This window comes from Saimiri boliviensis, chromosome X (assembly GCF_048565385.1).
Source record: "Saimiri boliviensis isolate mSaiBol1 chromosome X, mSaiBol1.pri, whole genome shotgun sequence".
NCBI lineage: Eukaryota > Metazoa > Chordata > Mammalia > Primates > Cebidae > Saimiri > Saimiri boliviensis.
The window spans coordinates 29,371,091-29,384,423 of NC_133470.1; the positions used below are offsets into that span (position 1 = coordinate 29,371,091).

Here is a 13,333-nt window from a genome sequence, read left to right on the forward strand (position 1 = left end):
CTCTCTGAATTTGTCATTTTGCCCTTCCTACTTTTTTTTTGCACATACATGGCCTGGAGGTAGAACAGTCATCTTTGGACTGGGAAGCAGTGACTGTGAGTGTGAGGTCCTCCATGCTCAGAAAGAGAGAGCAGTAAGAGAATGTCTACTTGCCTCATAATATGGCTGAAATATCATCATCCCTGGGTAACCTCCATTCAGTATTCTTTATGTGGTGGTAAAAGATCACTTGTGAGCTTAAGCCATTGACTGATTTTCTGTTATGTACATCCCAGTAATACCTATCTCCTATACTGCTCAACATTTGAAGTTACCTGGCTAGACAGTATGATAAAAATGAATCTCACTGTAAAGTATAGGGATGCTAGAAAACAAGAGATTCAATTTCATCTTACTGCACCCCAAATACATCTATAAAATAAGCAATGGACATATGTTTTAACAAATTTATTAAATATTCTGTTTTCCTTGTTTTAAAGAAATTAAAATGTTCTAGTACATATTTCTAATTCTTCCTAGATATTTTTCTTGAATTTTGAGCAACCTCAATATATTTTCCTCTTAAGTTTTGAGAAAAATGAAAATCTAGAGTCTCCTAATAACATTTATATTTAAAAAGTCACTATAACCTGTAAAGTACCAAAAAAGCCATCACATTTTTTAGTAGAACAATGTAATCGTTAATAATTTCCCTTATAATTTATATACCTTATTACTTCTAACAAATCTTAGTTTTGTAAATATTTATAAAATGGATGGAAATAATTTCAGTGGACACATTATTTTATATACAAATTTTTACACATACATTTAAATATAAATAAATTTTATATATACTGTATTATTTCTTAATACAGTATATACCTTGCTAAGTTTTTTTTAAAGTGTACAAACAGCAACATAGCAAAATTAAGGTATCTGTTATAAATATCTCGAGTTGCAAGAAAACCTAGAAGTTCTGTACTTTTTCTCCCCTTGACACGTGGTGATCTAGCCTTATACCCTCAAAATGTCTTCCCGGATGAGCATCAGCAACATCACCAAAGAATCAATTTTATTTAAAATAGTAAATAGTAATGGTAAGGTTTTTTTCCCCTCTTTTCTAAATACTCTTCATTATGGCTTCATAGTTTCTCCCTTTCCTTAGCATTTCTTTCTGAACATGCCCTAGTTTTTCAGTGCATCACTTAAACTGTGGTATCAAGAATGTAGCATGGTGCTCCATGTGCAATCTGACAATTTCATAGAATAACAGCATCATTGTATCTTTTGTTCTGGCCACTGTCCTTTTATTAATGTGCTGTAAGTTTTCTGCATCTTTTCTAGAAGGTGTAACACACTGCTGGTTCATAGAAATGTTTGGTCAATTAACTTCTCTGGATACAACAAATTTATAGTCATGGTTAGTCAAACAGGGACAAAATTAAAGTCCCTGGAGATCTACTTTGGCATATTTAATATCTTTTCAGGTTTTATAATTTTCTTTGGAAAATTAGGAAGTTGGATAAAATGATCTATAGGTGTCTGCTCTCATGTTCTAGGATTACAATTCTATTCTGTCTAAAGAATTATTTTACATTTTCTTCACATCTTGAATAATTTATGCTCCTTATTTTGTAGATTTACATAAGGGCTATACTACATATGGCTTTATGTACATATACTATGTATTCTAAAATTACATATTCATTACATATAGATAAGTCAAAAGTACAACAAAATTCATAGATCTTGAATATTTGTCAGAATTTAAAGTCAAAGTTTATAAATGCAAACTCATTAAAAATTTAATTATTTAAAATTTCCAAAGTAAAACTTGAAAGTGTACTTACATTTTAAGAATATTTTGAAGATATATTTCCAATATTAAAACATATCCATTTAATAACTCAAAACTCTGTAAGCTATAAATTTGTGATTTTAAATAAGAACAAAATATGTTCCAATTCAATACATGCAGCTTTTAAACTGGAAATAATGTTTCATATTATCATCCTGATTAGCTCTAAAGCAGTAAAATTATTTATTCACACTACCTTTGCAGGTTTGTGGTAGATTTAATGAGGTAAAGTGTCGATGTAGAAATTAGTGATATAACAAAAGCAAATTTCCTCTGTAAGAGGTTATTTCAACCTTCTGCAAAATCTTGTGACCTAGAGGTTCTTAGATAGAACAAAGGCTTTATTCAGAGTACTAGTGCTGAGTGATACACAGTAATTACACTCTCTCGGGTTGTTTTCTTTGGATTTGTCTTCTATTTGGTACTTGACTTCTTTTAACAATCCATATAAATTATCAACATTTGGTTTAATTTACAACTTACATCTAGCACCTCGGAGATTTCCTCAGCTCCACCAGGAATGTTTTCAGTGGTTTTAAGTTTAAATTCTACTTCATTTAGCCACTTGTTTGCTTTCTCCAAGTATGACAATAACTCATGCCAACATGCCCAAACTTCCTAGGAAAGAAATACATATCACAGATTAAATATTATGGTAGAAAAGTAAATGTGAATCTTTGCCATTACATTTCTAAAACTTCTGAAAATATAACACTTTATTTTATATTTTTGTCTTTACTTTGTAGCAGATAATTTAAGATGCAGCTAGTCATTGAGATCATTAATACCTCTATAATTCAAAGTCATTAAGGAAACATTTTATTACATGAATAATGAATACATTCAAGATAGAGTAATTTACTTTTTAAAATAAAAATATGCACCAATATTGCAGTCTGTGAAACAGAAAAAATAAAAGCATATATAAAAATGCATATAAATCTAACATCCTTACACATCACCTGTCACCATTATTCTGTGACCTTCTCTAAAATTTATCACATATAAATAATCTGATAGTTAAAACTTAAATGAGTTTAACTATAGCTCTCTTTTCACTAACATTATATAATATAATTTTCTGTATTATTAAGAAGATATTTTTAATGAAAATCTACGACTTCATTTAGGTGGCTCTTTCTTTAACAATATATGTTTATTAGATAAGACTATTTTTAGTTTTGTTTGCTATCACAAATTTGTGGTAAACATCATCATGAATATGGACCATTTTTCCACATTAATATTTCCTTGAGATATATTATCAGAAATATTACTACTAATTCAAAGTTTGATTATTTTTAAATGGCCATTGATATGGATTGTGAAGGTGATTTATATACAGAAGTACTCATAAAAAAGTAAAACTTTAAAATTTCTACAAGAAAATATAGAAGAAAATATTTCTGACTTTGGCATACAGAAGAATATCTTAAGTAAGACATCTTGTAAAAAAACAGACCATAAAAAAAAGAAATGACTGCTTTAAAATTAGGACCTTCTATTCAACAAAAGACACCATGAAGTAATTGAAAAACAGCCTCAAACTTGAAGAAAACAATTGCAGCCTTTGTAACACACAAGCATATGAAAAAATGCCAGCAAGTCAAACGAAAGATGAACAAAAATCCCAATCAATAATGAAAAGAAGACTTGAACCAAAATCTTAAAAATAAATATGTATATACAATAGACACAAAGATATGTTCAACCTCATTAGTAATCAAGGACATGTAGGCCAGGATTATAATGAAATACCATGTTGATTGACACAAATGAGAAGTTTGACAACGCCACGTGTGAGAGAAGATATACATCGATGACAATTTGTATTTATTGTTGGTGGGTGTGTATACTGGAATGATCATTTTGGAAAACAATTTGTTAGTCTCAATAAGGTGAATATTTACATATCCATCAAGGCAACAACTCCACTTTTTGATACATGTAGCCTCAGAGAAACCATTTAGCACACATAACAAAGACTGTTACAACAATGATCATTTCAGGACTTTTTGTAGTAATCAAAAAAAAAAAAAAAAAGGAAATAATGTCCACTGGAAGGAGAATGGATACATACACCATCATCTTTAAACAGAGAATACAGACGTGACAATAAAAATCAAAAAGAACAGCAAGAATGACTCTCAGACACAAATATATTGGGTAAAAAGACCAAGTCCTAAAAAATTGTATGGTATGGTTTACCATTACTGTAATACTAAAATTAAGCAAAACTAAACAATATATTGTTTTTTCATTTATATGTGTGTGGATTTTTTAAACCAAGGAATAACAAAGGTGGTTTTCTAGATGGTGATTATATCTACTGTAAGAAAGACAAAACGATGTAAGAGAGAATAAGAATATAAAAATGGACATTTTGTGTTAGCTTTGGAAGTGTAGGTATAATGGTGCAATCATCACCACTTACTACCACCTGCCTCTGCTCCCAACAACTACCACCAAAACTAAAGCCTTGAAAGGAAGCTTTATTTTAGGAGTATCTACAAAATTAATCAAATTTTCCAAAGTTCTCCTTTGTTCACAGTTCTTAAAACGACAGAGAGTATTACATCTCTATCAAATGAAAAGTATCACTCTAACCTGCCTGGCAAGCCTACCAACCTATCATACTTGCTTGGTATCTTATGTATATTTTATTGCAAAAAGTGAAATTAACCATTTTGCTTTAAAAGGTGATAGAAATCTTAAATCTGGGTCATTGCGTTTCAGCTCCTGCTGGACTACAGGCTGTCTTCATTCTGGGCAAAGAGCCCAGTGGGAAAATATAAATATCTTCTTAAATACCCGAGGGTACCTTACAGCTTTGAAGACAAGGAGATGTGATTGGTAATACGTCTTATTAACTTTGGTGCAGATTGAGGTAATGAACTACCTTGCTGATTTAACCATCAGGATGGATGGCCTCTTTTGTCCTCAATGCATCTGAAGGACACAGCTGGAGAGGCTGAATGTACCAGCTTTACAGGTCACCTTTGCAAAATAAAATATAGTCTTGAAGCCCGAATTGGAGCTAAAAGCCACTTAGAATAACTGTTAAGCTTAACAGTTTGGAACTTTAAATTACTTTGAAATCACAGAATTCAAAGTGGCTTTGAAGGAGAACACAAATAAAAAAAGTAAACTTCTGTTCAAAATATTAGATAGAGCTGATGAGGTAACCCCCCTCATACCCTGTTTTAGTTATATCAAAATGCATGTTAAAATATAAAGGAAATCTTTTAAATTCATAACTGATCTGTAAAACATGTATATAAAATCTCAGGTGTCAGAAAAAAAAGAGGGAAGTGAAGGTATGGAGTGGAAAATCAAGCTTATAAAAATACGGGCATATCAGAACAGGGTATATTACATAAAAGCTACGGCATTTAACACTAACTTGAGATAGTAAATGAGACATGCCAAGGAGATGGGAAAGAATGAAGCAGTGTGCCACCCATCCTGGAAAGAAGAATATCCCTAGCCATTGGAACGTTGTGAATTAGCAAGGAAGCCATTTTGGGGGGATTTTTGGATGAAAAATAAAGATCTACCCATAACAAATTGAAACTTAAGCTTTTATCACACGTGAGGGCAGAGCATAAAATCTCTACAATCCTGGTGGCAACAAATTAAAAAACTCAATAGTCCAAAGCAAACAAAAGAAAATAAAAAGTTCCAGGAAAGGCAATTCCTACTATAGACGGAGCTTGCAAACCAAACCAAAACAAACAAAAACCTTACAAGACACACAGGAAATTAACTTCCATTAGAGTGAGTCATTAATTGTAACAAATGGTAGAATCCATACCTTATGACATAAAGATAATAGAACAATTTTAGAGCATTGTACAATAAATATGCTTAGCCTCATGGCGTATGTTTCCCATGAAGTTGATTTGCCTGAGATTTGCAACTGAAATTGACAACTAAGAACTAGAAAGGCTTGGTTACCTACATTTCCTTTTGGGAGAACATGTCTTTCTTGTTTTCACAAGCCTTGGTTTAGACAGAGAGAGCTGATGGGGAGGACATGTGAGGGAAGTGAGGAGAAGACAGTTTGAATAGTTAGGCAATTCTTTCTCACCCTTTTATAGTGATGGGTAAGATAAACTCATCTAGATCATTTTATTTACAGGGCCTAAAACGGAACTGCTCATCTACTGGGTGGATATATTCATGAAGAGGTGGGTGTTATGGCCAAGAAGGAATCAAAAACAACTCTCAAATTTCTCATTCCTGAAAAGTATACAGTATGGGTACTTCCAGTGCCCCCAGGCTCTGAGTTGAGATGTGGTAGGTAAATGAGACTCCAGGGCATCACTAAAGCACTGGTAAAAAATATATAATATTCAAGAGAATTTTGTATAAAGCTATTGACAAGTGGCAGCTTGAAGTTCATGTTAAACACTCTGAGGTACCATAAATTTCTAGGAGATCTTTTTTGTGGGGCTCAAGGGTCATATGAATAAGGCGAATCTGGATCCTCAGTAGACCAAATCAAGTCTATAGAGAATAAGCCAGGTCAGTAGTGATAACATCCAGAAAAAAAGACAACAGACTAAGCAATACAGATGTGTTTTTAACAAAAACTAATAGCAATTTTGGGCAGCCAACAAAAGGACATTCACATGAAGGGATTATTTTTCCTTCTTCATCCTCCCTTATATCAACAGGAGATCAGAATGCAGAAACTGGGTAAGAGCAGGAGACTGAGACTATTTATTCTCATTCCTGCCTCTGTATAAATTGCTGAAGCAACAGATTAATCTAAACTTGTGGAATATTTGATTAAATTATGATATTTAAATTTAAATTACAGTAAATTTTAATAAGAGAGAATAAAAAGTAATGAGATCAAACAGAAATATTGTTTAAGAAGCCAACTACCAGACAGAAGGTGAAGTTTGACAGAGTTGGGTGTAGTTATTGGAAAAATAAGACTGCTTCATGTTTACTACTCATTAAGTTGAAATGTTTCAGTCAAACAGATGGTATATGTTTAAGTTGTTTAACTAAAGGAATAAATAGAATTAATCACACAAAATAAAATCATAAAAAGACTTGTGAAACAATAAAATAGTGAGAAATTGAATGTTTTTTGAAAAAAAAATACATAAATATAGCAAGATAAATATATACACAGATAAAGATGAAAATATTTCTCTATTGAAGGATAAATTATACCATGGGCAGCTGAAGAGAAATTTTCAGAATTGGAAGACAGATTCTAGAAAACTATCCAAAATTGAGCAGATAGAGATAAGAATATAGAAAATATTAAAGGGAAACCAATAATTGCAATATGGGAAGGGGATAGTCTCAAGAGCTATAAGAAATTTTTCCCTTAGAAAGGGATGAAGAGATTGGGAAAAAGAAAATCTTCACGAAGACAATGCAGAATCACTAAATAAATAATTATCTGTTCTAATTAACATACCAGGTCACAAAGTATAAACAAAAGCAAATTCACACATAGACACAATTCAATGAAACTGTAGAAGACAAAATAGAGTGAAACTGCAGAGCACAGAGAAAATGTAGAGGTGCCAGAGAAAACGATAAAGGAACAACAATTTGACAGCAAATTTCTTAAAAACAAAAATTTCAGAAGACAAATAATATTTTCAATGTTATTAAAAAAATCTGTCCTCACATAATTACCTGCTCATTTATATCATTATTCAACACTCAGGACAAAATAAAGGCATTTTCTATATACAGAATGTGAACACATTTGCTATTCACACTAAAGAAAAGCACAAAAAAGAAACTGAACACAGAAGCAAAGGAAAAAGCAAAAGGCAAAACCAGTCACAAAAATTGGGAAAATAGCATTGGTAAATCTAAATAAATAATATATGAAATAGATAAAACAATAGCAGCAGCAATAATTGTATGGACTAATTTGGGGGAAATAAGGTGAAAATGAAATACTAGCCAACAATAATGTGGAAGATGGAAGAGGAAGGTTTAGAGTTAAACCATGCTAATGTTTCCACCATATTATCATTAGAGAAGTATACAGAAATATTTATGGTAAGATAAAATAAAGTACATATTCCAAACCAGTAGAAAAGGAAGAAAATTGAACTAAATAATTTGGTAACTTCAATACGAATAGGGATTGTAACAAATGTCATTATAGATCATAAGGAAATGGGAAAATAGTCCAATAATTGGTCTTGAAATTTTTGTGATTAATATGAAAATTTAAAAATCCCTTTGGAAAATGTACTCCACTATAAATTTCTGATGAATCACAGAGTATCATTTAAATGAACAACATGAATAATAGGGAACAATGATGCTTATTTAAGGACATTAAGAACATAAGAAAATAACAGTAGGTGCTTTATTTAAATATTGTCAGAAAGCATTTCCTGAGTACAAAAAGTCCCTTCCTATTGAAACATGTTAGTGAATTACTGTGGCTTTCTTGAGGCATGTACAGTGCTATGTCATCCCTTCCCTTCCCTTCCCGTTCATTGTGATGTTTTATATAGCACTCACATAACACTGATACATGAATTATGTCTTTATATCCTCAGAAACTATAATATTTTCTGACATATAGAAGGCACTTGTCAAGAGTCTGAGAAGTAAACTGGATTTAAAAAACAAAAGAATAAGGATGGGTAAAGAAGAACTTAAAATTGATAATGGAGAAACTCAAAGATCACATGTTATAATTAGAAAATGATAATACTGTATTGGGAATGTATGCGGTACTTTAGCTACAAATACATTTTAAAATATTTTTAAAGTTGTACTTTATTATTGATCTGAATTGTACCTGTCTTTAAGTATCAAACCCTCAATATATGCAGCAAACTAAACAATAATGTTTTTCAAAAGTAAAGAGGTACCTCAACACTTTATTAATTATATTCACAAAAATAACTCAGTCTGTGTGAGGGAAGGGGTCTTAATTTAAAGTCCAATTCATGTGCATTGTCTGGTGTCATCAGCATTTGTAGTGGATAAAGTTTTGTGCCCCTTGGCATAGTATTTTCCTAAGAAAGGTCATAGCTTATCTTTGATGCAATTACATTGCAATCATTTGAGACACCTGTATTCTTTATATTCAGATAAGCATAATCTAGATAGTAAGGCATCCATAAAAGTTAAAGCAGGACTTGTGATAATAAATAAACGCAAAGTAAAACATCAAAAAATATAGAGCTAGTTAGGAATACGTGTTTAACAAAGAATTCTACGGGGCACAGCAATTACTAAAGACAATTATAGTAAAAATATACTTCTCTACAGAATACTCTTCCCCTACGATACCTAAATAAGTTTATATACATACAAATATAGGAAAAAATAAAAATCACTGTCTATATATCGGGAGAAAATGTATTTATAGGATTTTGTGACCTAATAGTAATAAGAAGATTTAGAAGCACAGCTACTCACATATACTGAGTACTAGGCTAAGTACTTTAAAGAGAATAGCACCTTTAATTTACTCAACAACATATGAATTATGTATTATTTGTATATCTGTTTTTACAGATTGAAAACAGGTTTATACAAGTTAAGCAAATGACCCAAATCATACAATTTATAAGTGCCTGAATGAGGATTTGGAGCCTAAGTAGTTTTACACTAGAATCCATGTTCTTAACCGCTATGCCTCATGTATGACCATGTACTAACATATAATTAATAAAGACCAAGAAAAGCAACTGACTTCCAAAGTCTTGCACTTCCCATTCAGCCTAGTGCAGAGCCACTGGTAGTTGGTGGTTAGAGTCTCAAGTTCCTTTTTTAAGGCCTCTTGTGCTGCAGGTGGAGCTTGAGCTATGACACTATTTACAGACTCAGTAAGGAGTTTCACTTTTGCTTCTTTTTGTTGGGCCTCTTCTTTAGCTCTCTGAAAGATAAAGAATGCTCTCTTAATAGCATGGAAATAACTTTACACCCAAACTGCATTTCTACGTATCATATAATTACTTCCTCACAACATCCCAGTTAGAATGAGATTTACAAAAATAAATCTAATATGAATTCAAGCCTCTTCCATAAATGTAAGGTTAGTTGTAAATGGAAACTTAAAAAAATAAATTAACATAATATAACAGATCTTTAACAAGAAGAGATTGAAAAAGTAGTATGCATGTGGGTATGGATTTGTGGTCAAATATATACACATCAATATAAATAAAATTGTTGGGAAAAGGCAAGAAACAAATATTTCAATATTACCTAGGTTAAAAATATTTGGATATCTGACAGTCTAGAATGGAAATCACTTATAAATTACTCAGATGGATGAATAACACTGAAACCATCACAAATATTATACGAATCAAAGGATACTTAACATAGAAAGGTCCCCTTAATGCTACATTTAGGAACATATCGTGATGAAAGAAAGAAATTTTTGTTTAAAAATTGAAAACACAGGAGATAAAGAGAAACTGGAATATCAGAAGCTGGCCTGACACCCGGCTATGCCTTGGCCTTCTCCAGTAGAAAAGAAACTGTTTCACATAATTTCAACATTGGAAAAAGCCACTTGGTTACCGTAACATATCAAGACCACAACAAGATCATTCCATAATCATGTCTGAATCCAGACAAAAACATCAACATTGCCCAAACCACAAAATGCCAGACATTCCCCTATCCTGATTTAATAGAAATGAATGCTGTTTCTTTATCAGTTATGACTTTAGCATCATTCTGGTCTTCTCTTCTTCTGGACGAGGAACAATACCCATAGAGTTATCTCCACTCACTAAGGACAAGTAATCCAAAGTAAAGCTTTTAAGCCCTCCCTTAAATCCCCTAATACAAGCACAAATCCTGTAACTTTTTTTCATCCTCAGGTACCCCCTGGCCTCCATGTTGTGTATTCTTCCTCAATGCAAAAAGGAATGAACCCAACTTGTTCACCTCCAAGAGAGTTGGTGGTGATTGATCTTTGGTTGGAAGACATTTACACTCCTTAACTTCAAATGCGTACATATATTTTGGAAACACAAACATGTACACACTGTATCTTTACTCTGTGTTCTTCCAGGGGTCAAACATGACATTAGCTTTCAGGCATAAGTAGTTTACAAACACTTATAAACTACTACTGCCAAGTGAAAGAAATTCTGGTAGCAAAACGGGTTATTGAGACAAGAGAGGGAAGAGAGATCCACATGATCATACTTATTCATTCCAGCAAACACTGTTACTGACTGGAGTTTAATCACGTTAGAAAGCCCTGAGAAATATATGCCTTCGGATAATCGCATTCAGGGGTGAAGGCATTGGGGTATTATATCTGTATCTTCCATAATTCTTGAAGGCTGTGGGAGAAATGTTAATTTCCCAGTACTTGCAGCCTGCTACACAGGTGCAAAAGTAGGATTCAGTGGCCACAGAAAGCCCTCAGGTAAAGAAATGCAGGTTCTATCATGCAGAAGTTGAGCCTGCATACAATGCAGTGGTGAAGGTAATGGTTTATACGCAGGATATGGACAAGGTCAACTAGAAAATGCCTTTGTATGTGTCAACATAATCATCCTAGTCCTTTGGATTTAGTCCCACAATTCCTTAAAAGTATGGATTATGTCAGAAAACGCTAATTGTTTTGCCTATAGAATGTTTGCCTTCCATGGTGTATATGTACCACATTTTCTTTATCCAGTTCATGTCCTTTGCAGGGACATGGATGAAACTGGAAACCATCATTCTCAGCAAACTGACACAAGACACAAGAACAGAAAACCAAACACCACATGTTCTCACTCATAAGTGGGTGTTGAACAATGAGAACCCATAGACACAGGGAGGGGAACATCACACACCCAGGCCTGTTGCGGGGTGGGGGACTAGGGGATGGATAGCAGGGGGTGGGAGGATAGGGGAGGGATAGCATTAGGAGAAATACCTAATGTAGATGATGGGGTGATGGTTGCAGCAAACCAACATGGCACGTGTATAATTATGTAACAAACCTGCACATTCTGCACATGTACCCTAGAACTTAAAGTATAATAAAAATAAAAATTAAAAAAAGAATGTTTGTCTTTGCTGATTTTAATTTAATTGATTGAAATCTTTAGTTCATATTCTAAATAAATCAGCTTTTTGGCATCACTGACTATAGATACATTTTGTATATCTTGACTGTAGTAATTACAGTATAATCAACAAGACTGATAACCATTCACTTAGTATGTGCTACTATGTTCTATGCCAGCCATAGCATAAGTGCTACATCATTAGATCTTTAACCAAACCTTCTCAGATGTGTTTTGTTATTTCTATATTGGACATCAGAAAACTGAATTTCAGAGAGTTTAAGGAAATCATCCTCAGAGCTACATCCTTTCTTTCTCATAGTTTCTGTCAAGCTGGTCTCAAATCCTCCATAAGCTGAGGAAGGAACATGTTGTAGTGGATCTAATGAATGAAATTACAATTTATACTCATTATAAATAACTCAAGCAACTATCTAAAAATGTAGAATGAGGAACACTTCTTTCCATGGTTTTTAGGCTTCATATATTCTTGTTTAATAAGAGGCTCAGATATTGGGAAAGGTTCAGAGAAGAAACAGCAAAATTTATTAACCCAGGTACATATGAGGAAATGAGATGATGATGAATTTCTCTACTAGGAGAAGAGGTAGAGAGCGAAATGACTGGCATAATTTTGACACAAATCCTCATAAAAATGGTGGCTCTTGTTTTATTTCTTTCCATGAATCTAACTATGATATGCTCTGACATCTTTCATTGCCAGTATTTCATACAAGTGCTTCTTAAAGTGAGCATCCTTGGCACCACTCTGGAACTTGTTCCTTGGCATCAACTGAAATGTGTTAAAAATGAAAAACTTCAGGTCTCACCCCAGACTCACTGAATCAGAAACTCTGGGGTCAGGGCTCTGTGTATTAAACAAGTCTTCCAGGTAATTCTGATGTCCAGGTGCAGGATTCACTGCTGTAGTGATTATACAAATTTATTTGTGTATTTACTATTCTAACTTTTAATGTAAGTTCTGGTAATCACTAGTACTAGAGTTATAGTAGTGTAAAAATAAAAATAAATAAAAAGGAAAACAGTTAATAAATTTCCACAGTGTTTTTCAAAGGATTTTAGTATAAAGTTTTACCATATAGTCACTGCAGCTCTCCGTAAAAGTTTTAAAGTAAGAGGTTGTTTATCAAACACTGCTCTGGCTTCTTTTATGTCAACAAAAAGTTTTCTTTTCAGGGGAAAAATAAGTTATCAAAACAGCACTTTCATTTTCAAGTAAAATATAGGAAAGAACATAAACAGAAGGAGATCTCTTTTTTCTTTGAGTAAATCAGGCAGACATGTCAAAGTAGGTCTGTTAATATCTCCTGAAAAGAAAGATAAATTTGCTATCAAATGAGGACAGGTAGAAGTCTGGACAAGGTACTGTTGCTAACCTCCAGGTAGTGAAGTTGACCTACAGAGATTGCCTTGAGAGTCAGGCTGAAAAATAAAATCTTCC

The 13,333-nt window shown here is 32.9% G+C and overlaps 1 protein-coding gene across 11 annotated transcripts in view; it reads right to left on the minus strand.

Moving 5' to 3' along the window:
* The window catches only part of DMD (dystrophin), a 2,654,855-nt gene that overhangs the window by 1,366,123 nt on the left and 1,275,399 nt on the right, over positions 1 to 13,333 (minus strand). For all 11 annotated transcript variants that reach the window (XM_074391460.1, XM_074391464.1, XM_074391461.1 and 8 more), the window contains 2 exons: positions 9,543 to 9,725; positions 2,324 to 2,458 (listed from right to left, as the gene is read on the minus strand). In XM_074391460.1, the coding sequence (XP_074247561.1) occupies positions 2,324 to 2,458; positions 9,543 to 9,725 (318 nt within the window). The remainder of the gene's footprint in view (positions 1 to 2,323; positions 2,459 to 9,542; positions 9,726 to 13,333) is intronic.